This window comes from Schistocerca nitens, chromosome 5, assembly GCF_023898315.1.
Source record: "Schistocerca nitens isolate TAMUIC-IGC-003100 chromosome 5, iqSchNite1.1, whole genome shotgun sequence".
NCBI lineage: Eukaryota > Metazoa > Arthropoda > Insecta > Orthoptera > Acrididae > Schistocerca > Schistocerca nitens.
In genome coordinates, this window is record NC_064618.1 from 748,330,242 (window position 1) to 748,354,473 (window position 24,232).

Here is a 24,232-nt window from a genome sequence, read left to right on the forward strand (position 1 = left end):
AGTTGTTGTGCACTCAACTTCAAACGCCTGTCCTGTAAACTTTCAACAGTGTCTCACATAAAGAACATTGTCTTTCCTCCAAGGATTCCCATTTGAGTTCATAAAGTATGTCACCTCATCAAGCATCTCTGTAACACTCATGTGTTGATCAAATCTACCAGTTACAAATCTAGCAGTCCATCTTTGGGTTGTTTCAGTACGTTCCTTTAATCTTATATGGTGCGGATCCCAAACAGTATTCAAGAATGGGTTCCACTAGTATTCAATATGCAGTCTGCTTTACAGATGCACTGTATGTTCGCAAAATTCTCCTAACAAACTGAAGTCAACCGTTCGCCTTCCCTACTACCATCATTACATGATCATTCCATTTCATATCACTGTGCAGTGTTGTGCCTAGGTATTTAATCAGCATAACAGTGTCAGGCAGCACACTACTGATGCTGTATTTGAACTTTACAGAATTGTTTTTCCTACTCGTCTGTATTAACTTAGATTTTTCTATAGTAAGCTACCATTCTCCACACCAACTATATATTTTGTCTAAGTCATCTTGCATCCTCCTCCAGTCATGCAATGATGACAACGTCTTGTACACTGCAGTGTAATCAGCAAATAGCTGCAGATTACTGTTCATCTGTGTGTCAGATCTTTTATGTATATAGAGAATAAGAGTAGTCCTATCACCCTTCCCTGGGGCCCTCCTGATGATACCCTGATCTCTGATGAACACTTGCTGTCATGGACAACATAGTAGGCTCTATTACTGAAGAAGTCTTCAAGCCACGCTCATATCTGTGAACCTATCCCTTATGCTCATACCGTCATTAACAGTCTGCAGTGGGGCATTGTGTCAAACGCTGTGAGGAAATCGAGGCATATGGAATCCACCTGTTGCCCTTCATCTGTGGTTTACAGAGTGTTGTGAGGAAAGGGCAAACTGAGTTTTGCAAAAGCGATACTTTTTAAATCCTAGCTGATTTGTGGACAGAAGCTTTTCCATCTTGAGGGAATTTATTGTATTCATTCTGAGAAGAGGTTCAAGAATTCTGCAGCAAGGCAATGTTAAGGTTATTGGTCTATAACTATGTAGGTCCATTCTTTTATACTTATTATATAAAGGAGTCACTTGCACTTTTTTTCCAGTCACTTGGGACTTTGTGCTGGGCAAGGGATTCACAATAAATGCAAACTAATATAAGTAAGGGACCAATGACATATAGTACTCTCCATAAAACTGAATTGGGATTCCACCTGGACTGGTAACTTATTTATTTTTAACTTTTTCTGTTGCCTCTGTACACCAGAGATGCCTATTACTACATTCTTCATACAGGAGTATTTGCAGCAGTTAAATGACAGTATGTTTGTACTGTCTTGCTGCATGAATGATTTCTAAAATGCCAAATTTAAAACTTCAGTTTTCTTTTGCTGTCTTCTGTTGCCACACCAGAATGGTCAACAAGTGACTGGATAGAGCCTTCAACTCACTTAGCGATTTTATATAGGACCACAATTTTCTCAGGTTCTCAGAAAGGTCTTTTGCTAAGGTATGTTGGAGGAAGTTATTGTACGCTTTGCACATTGATCTTTTTACAGACACACAAATTTCATGTAATTTGGCTTGTCGTCATTGACTCATTCTCTTTTTAGTGAAGGATGCAACAGTCTCTGCTTCCTAAACATTTTCCAAATTTTGTTATTAGACCACAGTGGATCTTTTCCATCCTTAATCCTCTTACTCTACACTTCTCCAGAACCTAATTTACAATCTGTTTAAACTTTGCCTGTAATTCCCCTATGTCTGTCACCCATTTACATGTGTGGTATGTTATCAGTTTTAAAGTTATGTAACTCCATCCTCAGACAGCCATATGACTGTATAGATAACTAACTGTGTGATACAATGAGCAAATCAAGTAGCTTACAATTAGAACCTATAGTGTGCAAACTCATTTGATGTGCATGTAAGTGTTGTGGTGCAGATGGAATACTGTGATGCCAAAGAATTTTGTGACACAGTGACCCACTTACAGTCCCAAAGGCATGCAAGTGATGACACAATTGTCCTGCATACCATCTCACACATTACATCAATGTATGGGAGGACTCAGATAATGACATGTCAGTGCAGCATTGCATCAATCGCCCATGTGTGCCACTGCTGCCAGACAGCAAAACATCTTGATGCAAGGGTGCTACAAATAGGTGCCAACCAGCAGCGAAGGGATAGTAAAGAGTTCAGCAGTGGAGCTCAGTGGACCTGTGTGTCAGGACAGGAGGCTACTAGCCGTGCTCTATGGGGTCCAAGGTTTGACTCTATCTGGCCCCAATGGAATCCTCCAATGAAGCCTCTGCCTACAAAGTGCTGGCTGTGCTAAGCCAGTCACTCCAGCCTGCAGGAATGCTACACTAGCGACAGCTGTCAGCCGCCATCAAGCTAGAATTATCAATGCCTTGTCAGCTGACTGCCTCCCGGCAGCATGTATGATCTTCAGGGAAGACTGCCACTAGTACAAAGACATTGTGGATCGAGGGCATGTTGCACCCACCAGATGGTCATGTGTCCTTGTATCTGCTCTAAATTGATGAATGATAATGAGTTTTCCTGAAATTTGTAATTCTCAGAAGATGATGCAAAATGGGGGAAATAATCCAAGGAATGCTGAAAAAATGAAAGAAACATAAAGAGATCCACTAATTATGAAGAGAAGCTGTGTGTCGGAAACAAATTCCTTTTACTTAGCAATTCTCTTATGAAAATCATCAAAGTCCCGAACTGTAAAATTGATGTTCCACCTGGGATTAGGCTACATCAGATGACTAAACACCTGAAAAACATTTTGGGTACCAAACAAAATGCAAAAGAAGGTGAAACCATGGCTGGCAATGAAATATATAAGGGTGTTTTTGTGCATGTGGGGACGAATTCTCTTCGCAGCTGCAGTGAAAGTGAGCTGATCAGTGAAACAAGAAACATAATCAGAACAGCCAAAAATACCTATTCTGGATCCAAGATAGTGATAAGTGGAATATTACACAAAAGATCAGTGAGTGATAGCTACATAGACAGGATAAATGACTGGGTGCGAAATCAGTGTGGTACTTTAGGGGCAGTATTTTTAGATCTTAATAAGTTTGTCATCTATAAGTGTCTAGGACAAGGGACTTCATCTGAATAGGTTAGGATCAAAACCTTGCAGTAAAGTGTTGGCATATGTGTGTGCTTTTATAAAAAACAACGGAAACTGACTTTTAGTAAAGGGAGTGATAATTTAAATAAGACTACAAAAAATATCAGAAGTATTTCCGCCAGTAAAACAGATCATCTACTGGTACTAGAAAAAAATGAAAACAGAAGTCAGAAAGCAAAGCAAAGGTAAGTACTCAACTAAGTAATCCAGAAAAATGGTTCACAATTTGATACTGTTCCATCAGAATGTTCACTCTCTGTGCAATAAATTAATAGAATTGGAACTAATGCTTTCAGATGAATTAAATGGTGCTGCTGTGCTATATCTTAATGCGCACTGGTTAAGAGAGGATATATTACAGACAGGTAACATAACAAACTATGAATTGGCAGCCTACACTAGTAGAAAGCATCTTCAATGTGGTGGAAACTGTAGCTTCGTCAGAAAAGGAATAGCTTACAAAAATACGGAACAGCTAAAGACACTAAATAGGGAAAAGGATTTTGAAATATCATCCAAAGAATTACCTTTACACAAAACAACTGTAGTATGACTTTATAGATCTCCTAATGGAGACATAAAAAACTTTCTTCAACACATGGAAAAAACATTAATTCTAACTGTAAAAAATAAACAAAAACTACTCATATGCGGTGATTTCACTATAGACTTTAGCAAAACCCATAAAATAAGAACAGAACTATTGAATCTGTTATTACTTTCTTATAACTTGAAAATAACAAAACATTCCCCAACACAAGGAACTTGCCCTACAAACTCGACAATAGACCAAATAATAATTAACTCTAATCAACAACATTACAAAGCAGAAATAATAAAGACTGGACTTGGAGACAACTATGGACAAACCATAAGCTTCAGTATTGAATGTGATAAGGCCAAAAAACTGACAAGTACACATGAGACCAGATCTTACAATGATCAGAATATTGAAATATTTAGAAATCTTTTAAAAAAAGAATCATGGGAGCAAATTTATGGTGCTGGAAATATATCTGACAAACTTAATATCTTTATGGATACAATCATTTTGATGTAGCATTTCCACTTAAAATTAGGAGAGTTAAACCACTACAAAAAAAGGAAGCCAAGAAGATGTGTCAAACTATAGACCAGTTTCTCTACACTCTGTATTTTCTAAAATTCTAGAGAGACTCTTTTATAAAAGACTGTCAAATTTCATAAATATATGTAATATACTAATGGTATCTCAACATGGTTTTAGGAGAAATCACTCTACTGAAACAGCAATATTTTCTTTTCTGTATGAAACTCTGCAGGCCCTAAATAGGCAGGAACATACCTCAAGTATATTCATAGACTTGTTGCTTGATACCATCAGTCATGACAAATTACTAGGTGAGATGCAGAACTGGTGTATTGGGGGAGCAGGGAAGAACTAGATTATATCATACCTCCATGAAAGAAAACAGCTCATAGAGATAACACATGAAGTAAATGGGACAGTCAAAACTCATCAGACAGATTTATTAGTGGTCAAACATGGAGTTCCCCATGGTTCCATATTGGGTCCAATTCTGTTCTTACTGTATGTAAATGATTTACATATGAACAGTAAAAACAGTAAGCTATATCAATTTGCAGATGACATCAGCATCTTAATTACACGAAGCAGTAAAGAAAACTTTGAAAATGACATTAAGACCGTCACAGAGAAGATAGTACAGTACTTTGATGCAAATAGTTTGATTATAAATCTGGAAAAAAAACTGTTGCAAAGGATATCTTCACCACCCAGAATAGGACACCAGCTAATCTTCCTGTAGAAATAAGTGAACAAAAAATTGAAAAAAAATATGGAGTACAAAATTTCTCAGTATATGGATTCAGCAAAGCATGAAATGGCATACACATGTGGACTAAGTGAACAAAATACTGAGCAAAACATGTTTTGTAATGAGAGTAATAGGAAACTGTATATCACATGATAATCGCAGGACCATATAATTTGCTTATGTTCATTCAGTATTGAAATATGGTGTAGTGTTTTGGGGAAATTGTGGAGCTAGTCAGAAAGCATTTAGATTGCAGAAAAAATTATTAAATTAATGGAAGGGTTAGATCAAAGAACATCATTCAAGCCACTATTTAGGAAAAATGAAATACTACCACTTCCATGTGTTTATATAGTTGAAAATCTATTTATTATAAAAGGAAAACTTAACAGCGGCAGTCCAATCATCACCTGTAATGAATCTGTACATAGCTACCACACAAGACAAACAAATGATGTACATGTACAACAGACAAACACAGCGCTATTACTGAAAGACATACTCCACCCTGGCATCAAATTGTACAGTGCACTACCCAAATCCACAAAAATAATAATGGACATAAACAAGTCAGATCTACTGTGAAGTATTACTTGGTCAAGCATTGCTTCTATACAGAAAGGGAATACCTAGAAAAACAAAATTGTCTCACTGATTAAGACTGAGGTAGAGTAAGAAAATATTGTATAATATTATCTTTAATCAAAATGATGTCTGAAAGTACACTGTACAGCCCTAGATTCGTAAGGGGAGGGGGAAACAACTCCATTTATTTTGCTGCGGTCGCCTTCACCTCCAACAGGCTCCTGCAGTCCCTGCTAGCCCATCAAACTTAAATTCCGAAGTAGGCAGGCAAAACCCACTTGACAGACCAGATGGGTGGCAAATGTTGATCAAAGGGATCACTGCTTCAAAAAGCAATGGATACCAGTCACTGAATGCTGGCCCCTATTTTGACTGGACCACACTTGCGATTCTTCCTATGCACTGGTCTGGGGTCCCGAAGATGGTGTAATATAGTGCTGAAACTGGCTGTTCAAATGAAATAACAGTTGGAAATTTAGATGGCTGAAAGGTGTGTTGATTCAGCATTTTATATTGAACAACCAAGTTCCCGCAACCATTTGTATAAAGATGGACTTACAGAGACCAGAAGAATGTTCCCCACCCTTCTGGTAGCAGTCGTAGCACAATGCAATCGCTGCGTAAGTAAAGAAGACACTACAAACACATACACTGATGTCTTGATACTTGTGCCTATCTGACAAAATGCCTGTGTTATGAAGCCTGTAAATCAAGAAGTCAATATGCAAAGCTATATTGATAGTGAAAGATGTATGCCGTGGACAGTTCATATCAGACATGCTTCATAACAAAGTGATTTTGTCAGACAGGCCTACATATTTTGACTCACTATACTTGTGGGTTGTGTTTTTTTAGTTACGTGCACATAAAGTGGCATTTCAGAATATATCTTCTACACAAAGGTTATTTTGTTTGATTGCTGTTTTTCATAGTCAATTGACAGGACAATCCTGTGGATGTCTGAAGATGGTGTTTCATAACTCTGATATTGATAGCATATTGCACATACAAACAGCAAATCCAAAGACAGCTGATACATGTAACATTTATTATAAATGATAATTGATGACCTGTCATGATATGTTGTGCAACTGCATATATTTTAAGAAAAATTGTCAAGCACTTTGATGCTCATGTGTTAGAATTTCTTTATTTTCTTTATTGTTTATTTTCTTTATAAATCCCATCCAGTGCTGTCCTCAACAATCAGTCTTTCCATCTGATAAGTCTCCTCTGACCCAGGGTTCTGGGTGACTTTTCTGAACTCTCCCCATTTCCTAAACCTCACTAGTCCTTTTTCTTCACCCCTCTTCCTTCCCCTTCAACCAGTCTGCGAGAAGAAGGAGCCACTGAATCTGAAAGCTTGTAAATTTCAGTACCTTTATACACTCCTGGAAATTGAAATAGGAACACCGTGAATTCATTGTCCCAGGAAGGGGAAACTTTATTGACACATTCCTGGGGTCAGATACATCACATGATCACACTGACAGAACCACAGGCACATAGACACAGGCAACAGAGCATGCACAATGTCGGCACTAGTACAGTGTATATCCACCTTTCGTAGCAATGCAGGCTGCTATTCTCCCATGGAGACGATCGTAGAGATGCTGGATGTAGTCCTGTGGAACGGCTTGCCATGCCATTTCCACCTGGCGCCTCAGTTGGACCAGCGTTCGTGCTGGACGTGCAGACCGCGTGAGACGACGCTTCATCCAGTCCCAAACATGCTCAATGGGGGACAGATCCGGAGATCTTGCTGGCCAGGGTAGTTGACTTACACCTTCTAGAGCACGTTGGGTGGCACGGGATACATGCGGACGTGCATTGTCCTGTTGGAACAGCAAGTTCCCTTGCCGGTCTAGGAATGGTAGAACGATGGGTTCGATGACGGTTTGGATGTACCGTGCACTATTCAGTGTCCCCTCGACGATCACCAGTGGTGTACGGCCAGTGTAGGAGATCGCTCCCCACACCATGATGCCGGGTGTTGGCCCTGTGTGCCTCGGTCGTATGCAGTCCTGATTGTGGCGCTCACCTGCACGGCGCCAAACACGCATACGACCATCATTGGCACCAAGGCAGAAGCGACTCTCATCGCTGAAGACGACACGTCTCCATTCGTCCCTCCATTCACGCCTGTCGCGACACCACTGGAGGCGGGCTGCACGATGTTGGGGCGTGAGCGGAAGACGGCCTAACGGTGTGCGGGACCGTAGCCCAGCTTCATGGAGACGGTTGCGAATGGTCCTCGCCGATACCCCAGGAGCAACAGTGTCCCTAATTTGCTGGGAAGTGGCGGTGCGGTCCCCTACGGCACTGCGTAGGATCCTACGGTCTTGGCGTGCATCCGTGCGTCGCTGCGGTCCGGTCCCAGGTCGACGGGCACGTGCACCTTCCGCCGACCACTGGCGACAACATCGATGTACTGTGGAGACCTCACGCCCCACGTGTTGAGCAATTCGGCGGTACGTCCACCCGGCCTCCCGCATGCCCACTATACGCCCTCGCTCAAAGTCCGTCAACTGTACATACGGTTCACGTCCACGCTGTCGCGGCATGCTACCAGTGTTAAAGACTGCGATGGAGCTCCGTATGCCACGGCAAACTGGCTGACACTGACGGCGGCGGTGCACAAATGCTGCACAGCTAGCGCCATTCGACGGCCAACACCGCGGTTCCTGGTGTGTCCGCTGTGCCGTGCGTGTGATCATTGCTTGTACAGCCCTCTCGCAGTGTCCGGAGCAAGTATGGTGGGTCTGACACACCGGTGTCAATGTGTTCTTTTTTCCATTTCCAGGAGTGTATGTGTTTACTCTTGTTGCTGCTTGGTGAGTAGGTTTGTCATCTATCCAAGTACGTTATATATTTTCAAAAATTTATAAATGCCTCTTGTAACTTCAGGCTGTTTTTTTTACCAAAAGATTTCCTATACAATTACATCATATATTTGCAAAAAATTGTTAATATCTCTTGTAACTCCAGACCAATTGCTTTTACCAGAAGATTTTTATCAATCAGAAACAGTGAACACCCCCCTCCCCCAGATATGACATTATGTATTATCAAAACACGTGATAAATCATTTGTATCATGCAACTGAGACATTAAACATGAAATTCTCTTAAAAAGATATTATTAAAAAATATAACTGAACAGCCAAGAATTCTGTAGCTCACAATGAATCACACTGTTACTATGTTTTTAGATCAAACAATCAGAGATTCATTGTATTAACAGGAAAGTGGTAACTTATCAGTATGGCTTGAAGCAGTTTCTTCCTTTGGAGATACGATATTTGGGTGATTATGTGATGAATGTAGTGTTAAACTGCTACCTCCAAGTAACTGTATGCTATCTGCACTCCACATTGTATTTGCAGTGTGAAGTGTGGGGCGGGGGGAGGGGGTGTTGCCCACACCACAAGTCTCAGCCAGGACCATTGGTTATGTCGTGGACAGAATGGCAGCAAACTTAACTGTGTGATTCCCATTGTCTCTTCTATGTTATCACTGCCTGGCAGTATATGAGATATACTCAAGAGTCAAAACACCAAGAAATAGTTTTATGTATCAACTGTGGCCTCTCAGCTTGTAAAGTCCGCAGCTCGTGGTCTAGTGGCTGGCATTGATACCTCTTGATCACGGGGTCCTGGGTTCAATTCCCGGCCGGGTTGGGGATCTTCTCTGCCAAGGGACTGGGTGTTTGTGTTGTCCTCGTCATTTCATCATCATCATCATCATCACTTGTCACAGTGGTTAGATTGGATTGTGTAAAAAAAAATTGGACTGTGTAAAAAAATTTGGTTCTTTGTAAGGGCACTGATGCCCACGCAGTTGAGTGCCCCACAAACCAAACATCATCAGCATCAACCTGTAAGTTTTCACTTGAGTAAGCACTAGCCATGAAAGCCTACATACAATTAATGCAGGGGTAGTTTGATAACGTATCAGGACAAGTAGGTAAATTGATTTTCAGAAGATTTCTGCACAGTCACAATTGTCGCATTGCCAGAGGAATAGCCCATAGTGTAAACACTGTACGTGGTGGTGCTGCACATACTTGACAAATGTGTAACATTAAGTAAGTGTGGCTAGTGCGTGTGCTATCCCCCAGTGCCCTTTATGCAACAGTGACAAAACCTGCAGTTGGAGGGACCAGAGAATGGCCATTTGGTGTTGGTTTGGTTCTGCAGCTATGATTTTATTATTGACAACAAATGTCTTTGTACAAGGCAAGCCTGTAATGCTGAGTCATTGGGAATTTTTCTCGTCAGTCTTTTTTGTATGTTTTAAGTTACATGAGGACAGCATCATGCTCTGTGAATATTACTATGGTTTGTGCTTTACTGGGAAATCATCTTTTACTGAGATAAGATCCTTGCCTAGTTGTAAGCAGACTGTGTACTTTAGAATTAATCTTTCAGTCTGCAGTGGAATGCACACTGTGCTGATACTTCATGGCAGACTAAAACTATGTACCAGATCGGGATTCAAGCGCCGAACCTTGCCTGTGCAGGCAATGCTCTTGAGAACAGGACTGTTCAGGCACAACTCAGGACCTGCTGTTCCAGCTTCAATACTGCCTGTATCTCTCTCCTGTTTTCCAATCTTCACAGAAGCTCTCCTGATACTTGCTGGACTATCACTCCAGAAAATATTTTCTGTTCTCAAGAAAGTTATAATACGGAATCATAATGTGTGTTCCTTAGCTCTACAGTAGACTGATGTCAGCAGTAAAGATCTGTAGTTATGTGCATTTCCATGATGGCTTGCCTTGAATATGGAAATGACTTGCACCTTTAACCAACTGCTCGGCACACTTGTTGGTCCATTCACCTAAAGGATCTCCTCTGCATCTTCAAATGATGATATTGACTATTTATGGAAGACCCCAGGAATAACTTATCAATATTGTGGGGAAGAGAGTAGCAAGCTGAAACAAGTGACAAGGGAAATGAATAACTATAAGCTTGATATCCTGGGATTGAGTGAAGTGTGGTGGCCAGAATTTGGTGAAATGCAGACATCAGATGGAATTACGTTTTTATTTTCAGTATGTGAAGAGGAAGAGGAACACTGGGATGGAGTTGGGCTATTGTTGACCAAGGCAGCAAAGAAGAGCCTTCTAGAATGGAGACCTGTGTCCAGTAGGATCATGACTGCCAAATTTAAGACGAAGGTCCGAAACGTAACACTTATCCAGTGCTATGCCCCCACAGAGACATCAGAGACTGAGAAGAAGGAGGCGTTCTATTACCTGTTACAAGAGACTGTAAGGAAAGTGAGCAAGAAAGATATCCTCATTGTTATGGGAGACATAAATGACAAGGTGGGAGATAACAATGAGGATTTGGAACAGATAAGGTGGCTACATGGCTTGGATGAAATGAGTGATAATGGGGAAAGATTTTGTGACTTCTGCGTGAGCCATGACATTGTAATAGGAGGGACCTTGTTTTGACATCGGAGATGTCATAAGATAACATGGGTATCCCCAGATCATGTTACAGAAAATCAAATTGACCACATCGCAGTATCCAGGAAGTTCAGGAGGAGCCTGGAAGATGTGCGAAATAGAAGAGGAGCAGACGCAAGTAGCGACCACCATCTTATTACTGCCAGTTTCTGAATGAAGATTGTGGCTTCCAGAAAGAAATTCGAGCCAAGAAATAGAAGATTCGATGTAGGTAAACTGAAAGATCCACTGATAGCTGAGAGGTTCCAGCTGGAACTCCGGAATAGATTCCAGGCACTAGAACTGGACATGGCTGAGGATAAGGACATGGAGGAAATGTCAACAGAAGTTAAGAATACTTTTGTGCAAGTGAGTGAGAGACAACTTGGCTTTAAAAATCGCCTATGGAGAGATTGGATGTCCAAACATACCCTTAGAAAGGAGGCCAAGGGAAGAGTGAATCAGAGCAGGACCAGGCACAAAAAGCACAGGCACAAGCTGATTATAGAGCAGCAGATAAGGAAGTGAAAGGAGTGTGAGAAGAGACCACAGAAGATGGATAGATGAGCAGGCTGGTAGAGCAGAACAGGCAGCACAGAGGGGGGGATGTGAAAGAACTATATGATACCACTAAGATGCTCTCAAAGAAAAGCTTCCAGAGGAACCGACCAGTAAGGAAAAGAAAGGGGAGATACTAACTACGCATGAAGAACAATCATGTAGGTGGAAGGAACACTTTAAAGAAGTTCTAAATAGAGACCTCAGTAGGGAGGTAGAAGAACAAGAACAAACGGAATACAATGGTCCTAGTCCCAGTATCGGTGTAAGTGCACCCACGAAAGCAGAAATTCGGATAGCACAGAAGCACATCAAGAATGGAAAGGCACCAGGACCAGATAATATAACATCTGAGATGCTGAAAACAGACTTGGACACCACTGTTGAGTTATTGGACATCCTCTTAGAAAAGATATAGAGAGATGAGAAACTGCCAACAGATTGGAAATGAGGTATTATTGTGAAGATACCCCAAAAAGGAGATGTTACTAACTTCAACAACTGGCGGGGCATTACCCTATTGTCAGTACCAAGTAAGGTACTTTCGAGTATCATTTTAAACTGCATTAAGGATTCTGTGGAGGCACAACTGAGGAGAGATCAGGCGGGTTTTAGAAAACACCGAAGCTGTGTGGACCTTATCAATGCTCTCAGAATTATTCTGGAACAAAGTGTGGAGTGGCAACACACCCTCTACCTTACCTTCATTGACTCTAAAAAGGCTTTCGACTCTGTCAATCGAAGAGTCTCTTGCAAAATATGGCATTCCAACAAAGATTATTAACATCATCAAGGAAATGTATGAAGACTTTGAATGCAAAGTGCTACATAATGTAGAACTAACAGAGACTTTCCAGGTTAATTCATGAGTATGACAAGGGTGTATTCTTTTGCCAACACTATTTCTTTTGGTGTTGGACCATGTGATGAAGAGAGTGATGGGGGGACAGAAGAGAGGTGTACAATGGGGGATGTGGGAAAGGCTCGAAGATCTAGATTTCGCAGATAACATTTGCTTAATGGCACAATGATATTGAGACATCAAAGAGAAACTGGCCAGGCTACAGAGAAAGACAGAAGTTGCAGGCCTCAAGATAAATGTTCGCAAAACTAAAGAAATGCGGATAAATTCGACCATCATGAATAGGCTGGCCATTAATGGAGAGGACGTAGAACAGGTCCAATCTTTACTCTATCTCGGAAGTATAGTCACGACTACAGGAGGCGCTGAGGAGGACGTCCATAGTCACATCCACAAAGCAAATGGTGCATTTGTACAACTGCACCCTGTCTGGAGAAATAGGAACGTCTCAAAGAAGACCAAACTCCAGGTTTCCAATAGCAATGTGAAGGCTTTTCTGTTGTATGGTTGTGAAACTTGGAAGGTGACTAACCACATCAAAAACCAGCTCCAAGTTTTTGTCAATTGCTGTCTCCGGCGTATTTTAAATGTGAGATGGCCAGATATAATGACAACTGAAGAGTTTTGGAGGGAGACAAATCAGCAACCAATCAATATACAAATCAAAGAAAGAAAATGGAATTGGATTGGGCATACATTGAGGATATCAGATGGAGCTACTGAAAGGATGTCTTTGGACTGGAACCCTCAAGGAGTTAGAAAATGTGGTAGTCCCAAACAGATGTGGAAAAGGACGATCGAGAGAGAAGCTGCAGAGGATGGGAGTCAAGTGAAGAGACTTGCCAGAAATCGTACCAAATGTAGGAATTTCGTCATGATCCTATGTTCCAGAGGGAATGACAGAAACTAAGCAAGCATAATGTGTATTCCTTAGCTCTACAGCAGACTGATGTCAGCAGTAAAGATCTGTAGTTATGTGCATTTCCATGATGGCTTGCCTTGAAAATGGAAATGACTTACATCTTTAACCAGCTGCTCGACATACTTGTTGGTCCATTCACCTAAAGGATCTCCTCTGCGTCTTCAAATGATGATATTGGCTATTTATGGAAGACCCCAGGAATAACTTATCAATATTGTGAGGAAGATGAAATGTACAGGTACCAACAGTCTTTAGAATGCTCTGTTGAAAGCCTATCTTCAAGAACCTTAGCAATATTTACTACATCAAGAAACAGAGATTGTTATATCAGTCAAATAGAGTGTATCAGAAATATCTTTGCTTGATTTGATTGGGTTATAGCTGCAAGTGAAATGATGGTAAATAAGTGGGGAGTTGACAACAAACAAGTGTGTTAATGCCACTTTTGGTTTTTACCTTGGACTCTGTAACTTTTGCTATAAATAAGTTCATTCATTGTCATCAGCATACTTTTCCCATTTGCTTAAACTTTGCTTAACATGATCCATTCTCATTATTGTTCCATTTTCAGTTAGACATTTCAGCAGCCCACACATCTCACTGTTCACTCAGAATGCTTAAACAACTTTGTTCTGGATATTTTATTATTTGAGTTTTGGTGTGGAGTAGATATCATATTTGCCAGGTTTTACTCTGTGTAATTATTCTCTCCCTCTCCCTCCCCCTCTCCCTCTCCCTCTCCCTCTCTTAAATACACGATAATCCAGAAAAAGGCTCTAATAGTGTATTGACAGTGAAGGATGTCAGTTGAATGATGTTGTTTGTTCAAAAATGTTTGCATTTTTGATTGTATAATTTATATTTTGTAAGTCATTGGAACTAATAGTTACCTTTACAGACTGGAAACTAGTTCTTGTCAAATGTGTGTAATTATGTGCAGACATATCCTCTGTAAGTACTGTATTTTTGTGCTATGACTATTTTCTTTTTTATTTTCTTTCAGTCAAGAGCTGGACTTTCATTACTTGCATACTGTTACTTCTATACTCAAGATTTTGTAAATGCTGCAGATTGCTATGAGCAGCTGACAGCTCTTGTCCCTGAAGAAACAGAGTACAAATTGTATTATGCTCAGTCTTTGTATCAGGCCTGTCTGTATGAGGAGGCTATGAAAGTTACATCTCAGATAGATGATCCAGCATATACCACCAAGGTAGATACACATGCTTCAATTAATCTAAAATGTGGTTTAAAATTGTGTTCAGTGTAGCATTTAGACACATTTCTAAGTGTTGTGGCTGATGTAAAAATTGCATTAGTTTTAAATTTGATCAGTTTTTACATATTTTTTATTCTTTGCACAGTAAACAATCTGAACCAACCACTCATAGTTAAATTTTCACAATAAATATGTCTTGTTCTGGTTCTTCTGAGTACTCTACAATTATGGCACTTTAAGACAGTGGACTTCTTGAAGTGCCTTAGCCACAGATAACTGTGACCAGACACGGTTTATTTTGTCCAGTTCTATGAATCTTTCTTGTGGTCATGGTTGGATTATGACTGCAGGCACATAAATCAGCAAGACTTACACATCAAAACATCAAGGATAATGTCTACATTAAGGGAACTGAGCTGGCACAGGTCCCTGTAAAAATGGTTCTGTGACCAATCTCTGTGCTAAGGTTGATAAGCCTCAACTACACTCCTGGAAATGGAAAAAAGAACACATTGACACCAGTGTGTCAGACCCACCATACTTGCTCCGGACACTGCGAGAGGGCTGTACAAGCAATGATCACACACACGGCACAGCGGACACACCAGGAACCGCGGTGTTGGCCGTCGAATGGCGCTAGCTGCGCAGCATTTGTGCACCGCCGCCGTCAGTGTCAGCCAGTTTGCCGTGGCATACAGAGCTCCATTGCAGTCTTTAACACTGGCAGCATACCGCGACAGCGTGGACGTGAACCGTATGTGCAGTTGACGGACTTTGAGCGAGGGCGTATAGTGGGCATGCGGGAGGCCGGGTGGATGTACCACCGAATTGCTCAACACGTGGGGCGTGAGGTCTCCACAGTACATCGATGTTGTCGCCAGTGGTCGGCGGAAGGTGCACGTGCCCGACGACCTGGGACCGGACCGCAGCAACGCACGGATGCACGCCAAGACCGTAGGATCCTACGCAGTGCCGTAGGGGACCGCACCGCCACTTCCCAGCAAATTAGGGACACTGTTGCTCCTGGGGTATCGGCGAGGACCATTCGCAACCGTCTCCATGAAGCTGGGCTACGGTCCCGCACACCGTTAGGCCGTCTTCCGCTCACGCCCCAACATCGTGCAGCCCGCCTCCAGTGGTGTCGCGACAGGCGTGAATGGAGGGACGAATGGAGACGTGTCGTCTTCAGCAATGAGAGTCGCTTCTGCCTTGGTGCCAATGATGGTCGTATGCGTGTTTGGCGCCGTGCAGGTGAGCGCCACAATCAGGACTGCATACGACCGAGGCACACAGGGCCAACACCCGGCATCATGGTGTGGGGAGCGATCTCCTACACTGGCCGTACACCACTGGTGATCGTCGAGGGGACACTGAATAGTGCACGGTACATCCAAACCGTCATCGAACCCATCGTTCTACCATTCCTAGACCGGCAAGGGAACTTGCTGTTCCAACAGGACAATGCACGTCCGCATGTATCCCGTGCCACCCAACGTGCTCTAGAAGGTGTAAGGCAACTACCCTGGCCAGCAAGATCTCCGGATCTGTCCCCCATTGAGCATGTTTGGGACTGGATGAAGCGTCGTCTCACGCGGTCTGCACGTCCAGCACGAACGCTGGTCCAACTGAGGCGCCAGGTGGAAATGGCATGGCAAGCCGTTCCACAGGACTACATCCAGCATCTCTACGATCGTCTCTATGGGAGAATAGCAGCCTGCATTGCTGCGAAAGGTGGATATACACTGTACTAGTGCCGACATTGTGCATGCTCTGTTGCCTGTGTCTATGTGCCTGTGGTTCTGTCAGTGTGATCATGTGATGTATCTGACCCCAGGAATGTGTCAATAAAGTTTCCCCTTCCTGGGACAATGAATTCACGGTGTTCTTATTTCAATTTCCAGGAGTGTATTTACGTAACAGCAGACATTCAAGGTCTTCTTTGATCCACAGTCAGGCGACTGATGACCTCAGAAGTTAAGTCGCATAGTGCTCAGAGCCATTTGATCCACAGTCATGAACATTCTGTCTGGTTGATTACCTGCCCGTGCAAATTGCTTTCATAAATCATTTGAATTGCGTGAGGCTATCAGGATCTGTAAGAAGCAAGACATAGTACTGTGTATCAAATCTTGGTGGAAACCAACTGCCATCCTGGATACTCATGAGACTCAGTTATTTAGATGTACTTCAATGTAAGACCAGAAATATTCTCGACTGAATTTCCAAATTAAATGTGTACAGCAATTTAAATGAGTACAAAAATTTGTATTCAGGGTGCCCAAAAGAAAATGTATGAAACAACACTGTGGGTATAATTTAAGTCTTTTTTTTTTTAAATTGATCACCAGAGGGCTGAGCACAACTGTCCTACTGTTTCACGCACTAAAGGATTCCCATTTCCCAGAATTCCTGTGGCTGTCACAGGAGTCAGTCTTGCACTGTACCTTCAGTTTGTCACTTGAGTTGAAGCGCTTCCCTTTGAGATGTTTTTTTAACGAACTAAACATGTGGAAGTCAGAGGGTGACATGTCCAGGTTGTAGGGCTGATGCTCAAGCTTCTCCCACGTGAACTTGGCCATTACTCTTCATGTCCTTGGAGACATGTGGGCACAAATTATCATGGAGTAAAATCACTCCCTCTGTGAGCCGGCCAGACTATTTGCTCTTGATGGACTTGTGTAGGCTACGGAATGTTTCACAATAATTATCACTGTTAACTGCACATACTTTGAAGAGTATCAGACATCGAAAAACATGGTGAGCATCACCTTACCTGCTGAGGTCACAGCTTTGATTTTTGAGAGGGACATGACACATGTATCCAATCATGCTGGACACCACATTCGCCTTCCTAGATGTCTTACTACATTATCCCAAAGAAGCTAAAGCAGATTTCAACTGGTTTGGTTGTTACAATGTTTTGTGCCTTTTTGTTTGAACACTCTTTATGTGTCAATATAAACTGATAGGTATAAAAAAGGGGACAAACATTTCTGCTGTATGTATTGCTCCAACCACACCCTCAAGACTTACTACCAAATGGATTCACCATCCATTATGCATGCAGTCCTGAAGGAATTCTACTGGGTAATAGGGCACACAGAATTCAGAACAGTGAACTGACTAATGCAACAGTGAAGAAAGTCTACACAATACCTACATCAAAGCAATGTGTCATTCTAGTGCCTCACTGGTGAGACACAAGGCTGTGAGTCAGTGAGAGAATGAGTGAGTGAAAATGAAGGAAACAATTTACAGTTGGCAATGTCTACTAACTGGCTGTATGGCATAGTTCCTAACAGAAGTGACTTGGAAGTGCTGCTAAAGTACGTCTAGGTTAAGCACGGCTCTTTGACACTTGGATATCTTCCTCAATAAATAACTTACTTTTGTGCAGTTGTGGCATATGACCAACTGTGATTCAGCCAGGTTGCTGTAGAGTAGTGCACTGCCTTTGTGCACTGAAGAACAAAAAATTGAAAACTGCAATACCTTACCTGGCCTGCTTGACAGAACTTCATTAGTACATCAATGCACTGCATAATAAGGCTGATGCAAAATTATCATGACCAGGATCATGCAGATTGTCAGGAGCCATACTAAGGTCTACCCAAAAAATCCAATAGCAGTCCACTGGAAACTGCAGAGATTGTCACCAGCAATACAATACAAGTGTAATTGAGGCTCTGCAAATATGGTAGTATCTTACACATGGAGAAGAGAGGGCAGTCCCAAAGTCAGAAGTGAAGTGCCTGCCCATCACCTCTAGGAGCTTCTAATTTTATGCTACCTGTGGAGGTGGAGGGATGTGTGTGTTACCAGCAGGAGGCAGTGATAACAGTGTCAGCAAGCTCTGGCTGCAACAGTGACAACTTTGGCAACAAGAGTAGTCACATTAGTGGGAGCAGTCAGGTCTGGGGTGTCGGAGCCAGTTGGAGCTGCCAAGGCAGTGGGAGATGCAGCACTAAATAGGGGCATTGGACATAATAGTAGCACTGGTGCTCGGGCATCTTTGTTGGATGGTGCCTCAAATGTGAATAGACAGGTAGTATAGGCCATCTGCAAGCCAGTGGGAGTAGTTGGCAGTTGGACTGGAGTTGGATGGATTGGCCAATGGGTCACAGCTTAATCTGGAGCTGCACCAACTCGTCTGTCTCAAAAGAAACAACTTCTGCCTTTCTACAAATAAACCAAATCATAAATCACTGTTATCCTTTTATCTGACATAATCCTTTCAACTTGTAATCATACTTTCTAACAAATTCTTCGAACTACTTATCTGTGACATGGATTTGTGTGACTTCTCTGTACATAACTGCAATAGCAACTCTCTGCACACTAACTCTGAACTTGACCAATAGCACTTGGGCATTGTTGATGGAATATAGTAAGACAGTGCCTCCACCAGAGAAAAGGCACATTCAGTTAACAAATTCCTGAAGCTAGTAATGAGTAAGGAGTATTGTATCACTACATTGTAACATCAAACAGCAGTACTCCTTGCAAATGGTTCAAGAATTACTAGTGTGTGGAGTCCTACTTGTACTAACTTCACTGTAGTGATGGAAAAACTATCCAGGATATTCTGTAGAATCAGTATGAGTACACACCTCCTCACACACTAGCCCTCATTAACAAAAGAATGTCCTTGAAGTATTCAAGCAACATTTTCTGAAAGAGCTGCAGATGCTGTGATTCATTAAGATTCACTTCAGGGTATGGACCAATAAGTACATTGTCAGTGATACAACACCATATGTAAACTGAAAAACAAGGCTGAATTTCTACTGAGATATGTATGATAATCATAACATTTGTTGATTCCATCAGTGGTAAATACGTCATCAAGAAACCAAATCTCTGAAATCAGTACATCCTTGACTCTTGTAAATTCACAAAATTCCTTATAGCTGATATGATCTCCTTCACAATGCTGCATACACTGCTATTGTACTGTGTGCCACATTTATTTTTCTGGAATCATCAGTTGTGTAGAAACCAAGGAAGATGCTTGTGATTACTGGACATGCATTTGGGAGGAATAGGATTGAAACCCTCCAGATTTATGTTTTTCATGGCTTCCATAAATCAGTTAAGGTTAATTTCAGAATAATTCCTTTCAAAAGGATACAGCTAACTTCCTTTCCTATCCGCATCCTGTTTAAGCTTGTGCTCTTTTTCTAATTATCTTCTCATTGTGTTGTGCTACAATTTCTGTCTCTTACAGGACATGCAGTCTTACCCCATTTTTCTTCTTATATGACATAGACAACGAGAGGAGAACCACATTAGCAAAGTGTGTCGAGGCCCTTCAAAAACATTGTTCCATGAGAAATTTTTCCTTCAGGAATCTGGCATAGGTATTCTCAAATAAAATCCCTCCCATTTCCACTGCAGCGACTGTAAACAGACACTGTGTAAGCAAACACTTCATGTGTAAATACTCATGACATGACAGCATAGAATATGAAATACGTTAGTAAATTCTTCCAACCCACGTATAAATCAAATAATCTGAAATGGCAAGGCCCGTCACTCCATCCATGTAGTGATGTGCTCATTCTCCATAAGTGATATGTGAATTCATTTTGCACTACCATAGGTTTCAAATAGCTTTACTTCAGAGACCATTGAGAATATGACAGATGTTCTGTAACGAGTTTGCTTCAGAATGAATCATCCTTTATTGTAAGTACTGAAAGTATTTAAGACAGTCATAGAATAAAAGTACATAGAATAATGAATTTAAGCTCAAAAAATTTGGCAGTTCTGAATAAATAACTACACTGCCAGAAAAAGTAAAAATTCATTATACATCAGTGAAAGTAATGAGAATTGTGCATGGGTTCCACACAACTCTTGCAGGCTTCTCTTTAAGCAGCTGAGAATATTAACCACAGTACATTTATGCACTTATGAAATTTGTTATCAACAATTCATCTGAGTTTGAGAATAACAGAGATATTCACAAGTATAACACTAGAAGGAAAAATTTTGTGCATTACCATTTAATGAATTTAACTTTTGCACAGAAGGAATATGCAGCCATAAAACTTTTTAAAAACCTACCCATGGAAATTAAAGTCTGACAGATAGCAGAAGTGTTCTCAAATGTAGATTAATTAAGTTTCTCCTTAACAATACCTTCTATACCATAGAGGAATTCTTGGATATAAGTACCGGTAATCAGTCAGTTTTGTAGAAAACAATTGTAAATGGCCAGTGTTTATAGTCACATTCCACATCATAACATTTATAGTGAATATGATCTATGGGACAAGTAACTAACTGAATATGGCATACAAACAGAAGATCTCTCTGCGTAATCACGTGTAAAGCCATGTTAAAAAATTTTAATGATCATCATGATCACATTTTACTGTTCTTATAACAGATTTGACCATCTTTGACTCATGTATTATTTTTGTATCCAGATTACACTCTTTCCTTGTCCCACCATCATATACATACCAGCTTTGATGTGTTGTCATGTTATTGCTGTCAATGAGAAGAAACACAAAACATGAGTTTGTCTAGTGTTACCAATTAACACCATTGGCAAAAAAGCTACAGAAAAATATAAATAGAGAGAAAATTTTCTTATTATTATTTCCTTTTGACTACTGCTCAGGGGAAAACTAGCAATTTTTTTAATGTATGAGAGATAGTCATACTTTTTAATTATCTGATCAAAAATAAACCTGGGTAAATAATTTTTTATTTGTTTTGATCATACATGCCACACCACAGCCTTGTAGCAGCTGGTAGAGGAAACTATACAAAATGGCACTGTTAGTTGATAAAGTGGAGTATCATACAGTAATTGGTTTCTTGCATTTGAATGGGAACAACATTACGAAAATTCATGCTGTGTTGGTGGAAGTGTATGGCAACAATGCTCCATCATATGACACAGTGGGTAGGTGGTGCAGATACTTCCAGTGTGGTCAGCACAATCTAAATGACAAATAACTAAGAGACAAACCATCTCTGTGTGAAGTACTGAAGTACTTGGAGTAGGAAGTGAAGTGGAGGTCTTGGTGTTTGAAGACTAGCATATCACAACTGAGGCAATGGTGGGAAAAGTTAAAATCACTCATGGATCAGTTTTTGACACCTTACACAAAATTTTGAACATGACCAAGTCACTGCCATCTGAATTTTGTGACTGCTTGCACAAAAGCCCATCAAACTGAACTAGCAGCAGAAATGTTGCTGCTCTGCCAGGTCAGTCCAGTCCAGATGATGTCTCTAGCCACCTAACCACCATAAACGAATTCTGGGTTTATGATTATGACCCATAGACAAAGGAGAAAAGAAAGCAGTGGCAACACACAGAATCAGCACAGTTGAAAAAGACAGAGATCCAATCCCATCAGGCAGGGTAATCCTGAATTTTTTTTTTTGGGACTGCTATGGTTATGGAAATGTGCTCATAAGTGGCCCAGGAACATACTACTGAAATCTCCTAACAAGGTTATAGGAGCTGTCAAAATGAAGTGTCACAAGAAGCTGTCCAAGATGATGGATTTGCTCTAGGACAATACCCCAGCTCATTCTGCAAAGGACACAATCACACTAGCTGCTTCTTTGGGCTATCAAATATTACCTCATTCCCATATCCTCCTGACATTTCTTGCAATGACTTCTTCCTCCTCTTTTCTCTGATGAGGAAAGGGTTGCATGGTAAGCACCTGCAGAATGCCAATGGAGGGATTTTCGAGATGGAATATTTACGAACACTCAAGATGCAGAATTCTGCAGCCAAGTTATCCATAGTTGGAAACATGTTTCATTCTATGGTGAAGTCTGATGCATGTACTGATTAATATCAATAAGTTGTGAGTGTGCCAGAGACATTGTTTCTCTGTGACTGGGTGATGGATTCCATGGCACCCCGGCAGGGAGCACACGTAGAGGCAGCGAAGTGAACTTGATGCTGAGCACATCTGCACCTACCCTCACTCTGTCTGTATTCTTAGTAGTTATTTCTTGGTCTAAGCTGTTAAGCAGTAGATTGTGCTTCAGATAGATTGCAACAAGTGCTTATGCCACAAGTGAGATGGGATTGTGGTTGGAGTTCGTATGAGTGGAGGTGGTGGCCATCATTAAGCAGTGTTGCGCTTAGCTGTAATAATTCTCTGGGAGTGGTTCATGGACAATCAACAGGAGTTAACCAACAAGTGAGACTCAAACCCTTGGCCTCAAGTTACAGAGATATGCATGTGGGTGTTTGGGATGCCATGTGGCGACTGGTGAAGTGCTTTTATTTTCACCAGAGGTATGTATTATATGAATTTCACCAACACATTGGAATTCCATTGAATTTGGTGAGCCTTAATTTTACGAAACTGTAATTTAGTTGTGAAAGATTTGGCAGAGGCCCATTTTCTTTGTATTGCTCCTGACCAGGCTTTAGGAGAGTTAACAAAATAAAATTAAGTGAATGTTACTGTTATGTTGAAAAGGTGTGCTCCCTTGACCTCATGTGACACCATGCCAGTTAAATTCAAATTCTTGGATTAACAGTGCTAGAAGTTATTAATATGTTTTCACATTGATATTTAATGTGCTGAGAACAATCGTGTTATTAACCTTTTCCCCATGGCTTTGCTTGCATACATGTATGTCACATATATTGAACAATCTTCTTTTCCATCCCCTCTTTGTCCATCTCCTCTTTCTCCCCTCCCTCTGTCCATATCCTCCTGCATCCTCTCTCTTCTCACCTCTTCTACCTCTCTAAAGCCATCTCCTCCTCTCCTCTCTCTATGTCCAGTTCCTCCTCCACTCTCCTGCTGTCCATCTCCTCCCCTCTCATCTCAGTCCATATCCTACCCTCCCCCTCTCAGTCATCTTCTCTTCCCCCTGTCTTTCTTCTTCTCCTCCCTACTCTCTCTCTCTCTCTCTCTCTCTCTCTCTCTCTCTCCATCTCCTACTCCCAACTCTGTCTGTCCATCTCTCTACTCAGCTGTGCCCATCAGCACTCGTAACCCCTGAGAAGGATACTACCTGCACAATATGCATGTTGGAAAGGGCCAGACTACATGTCAGGGTTGGAAGTCCCTTTTTTGCTTATATCTCTGCTCCTGTGGGGCCCATGAGCTTCTAATCCCCACAGGGCTGATTCTTATATAACAAGCAGTACGTGTACTAAGTTTGGTTGAAATCAATCCAATGGTTTAAGTGGTATAGAAGGAGATGTTGGACACACACACACACACACACACACACACACACACACTATAATGATTTTATGTAAGCTGTTTGCTGTTTTAAGGTGTACTTTCTTATAAGCTCATGAGTTTTTTTAATGCTTGTGGGCCAAGTGTGTCACTGACAATTGAAGTAAGTCGTAGTTTTATATTAAGTGAATCATTTTAATATGTCACTTTTAATATATGAGTAGTTTACATATTCAACTGTGTGCCAAATAGTGAATATTCCTGTAAGTGTGCATTGTGCTTGCATATCAAAAGTGGGTACAACTTGAAGACTGTAATTGTTTTTGGCACAAATTTCATTTTCATTGCTAATCATCTGTGTGTTTCCTTTTGTGTAACTATCTATACTGCATGTTTATAACTCTGCTTTCATATGTTGTAGGAATTTGGG

General features: G+C 41.2%; 1 protein-coding gene across 1 annotated transcript in view; it reads left to right on the forward strand.

The window, feature by feature from the left end:
* The window catches only part of LOC126260958 (tetratricopeptide repeat protein 30A), a 176,962-nt gene that overhangs the window by 19,453 nt on the left and 133,277 nt on the right, over positions 1-24,232 (forward strand). Inside the window, exon 3 of the mRNA XM_049958474.1 lies at positions 14,402-14,611. Coding sequence (XP_049814431.1) covers positions 14,402-14,611 — 210 coding nt within the window. The remainder of the gene's footprint in view (positions 1-14,401; positions 14,612-24,232) is intronic.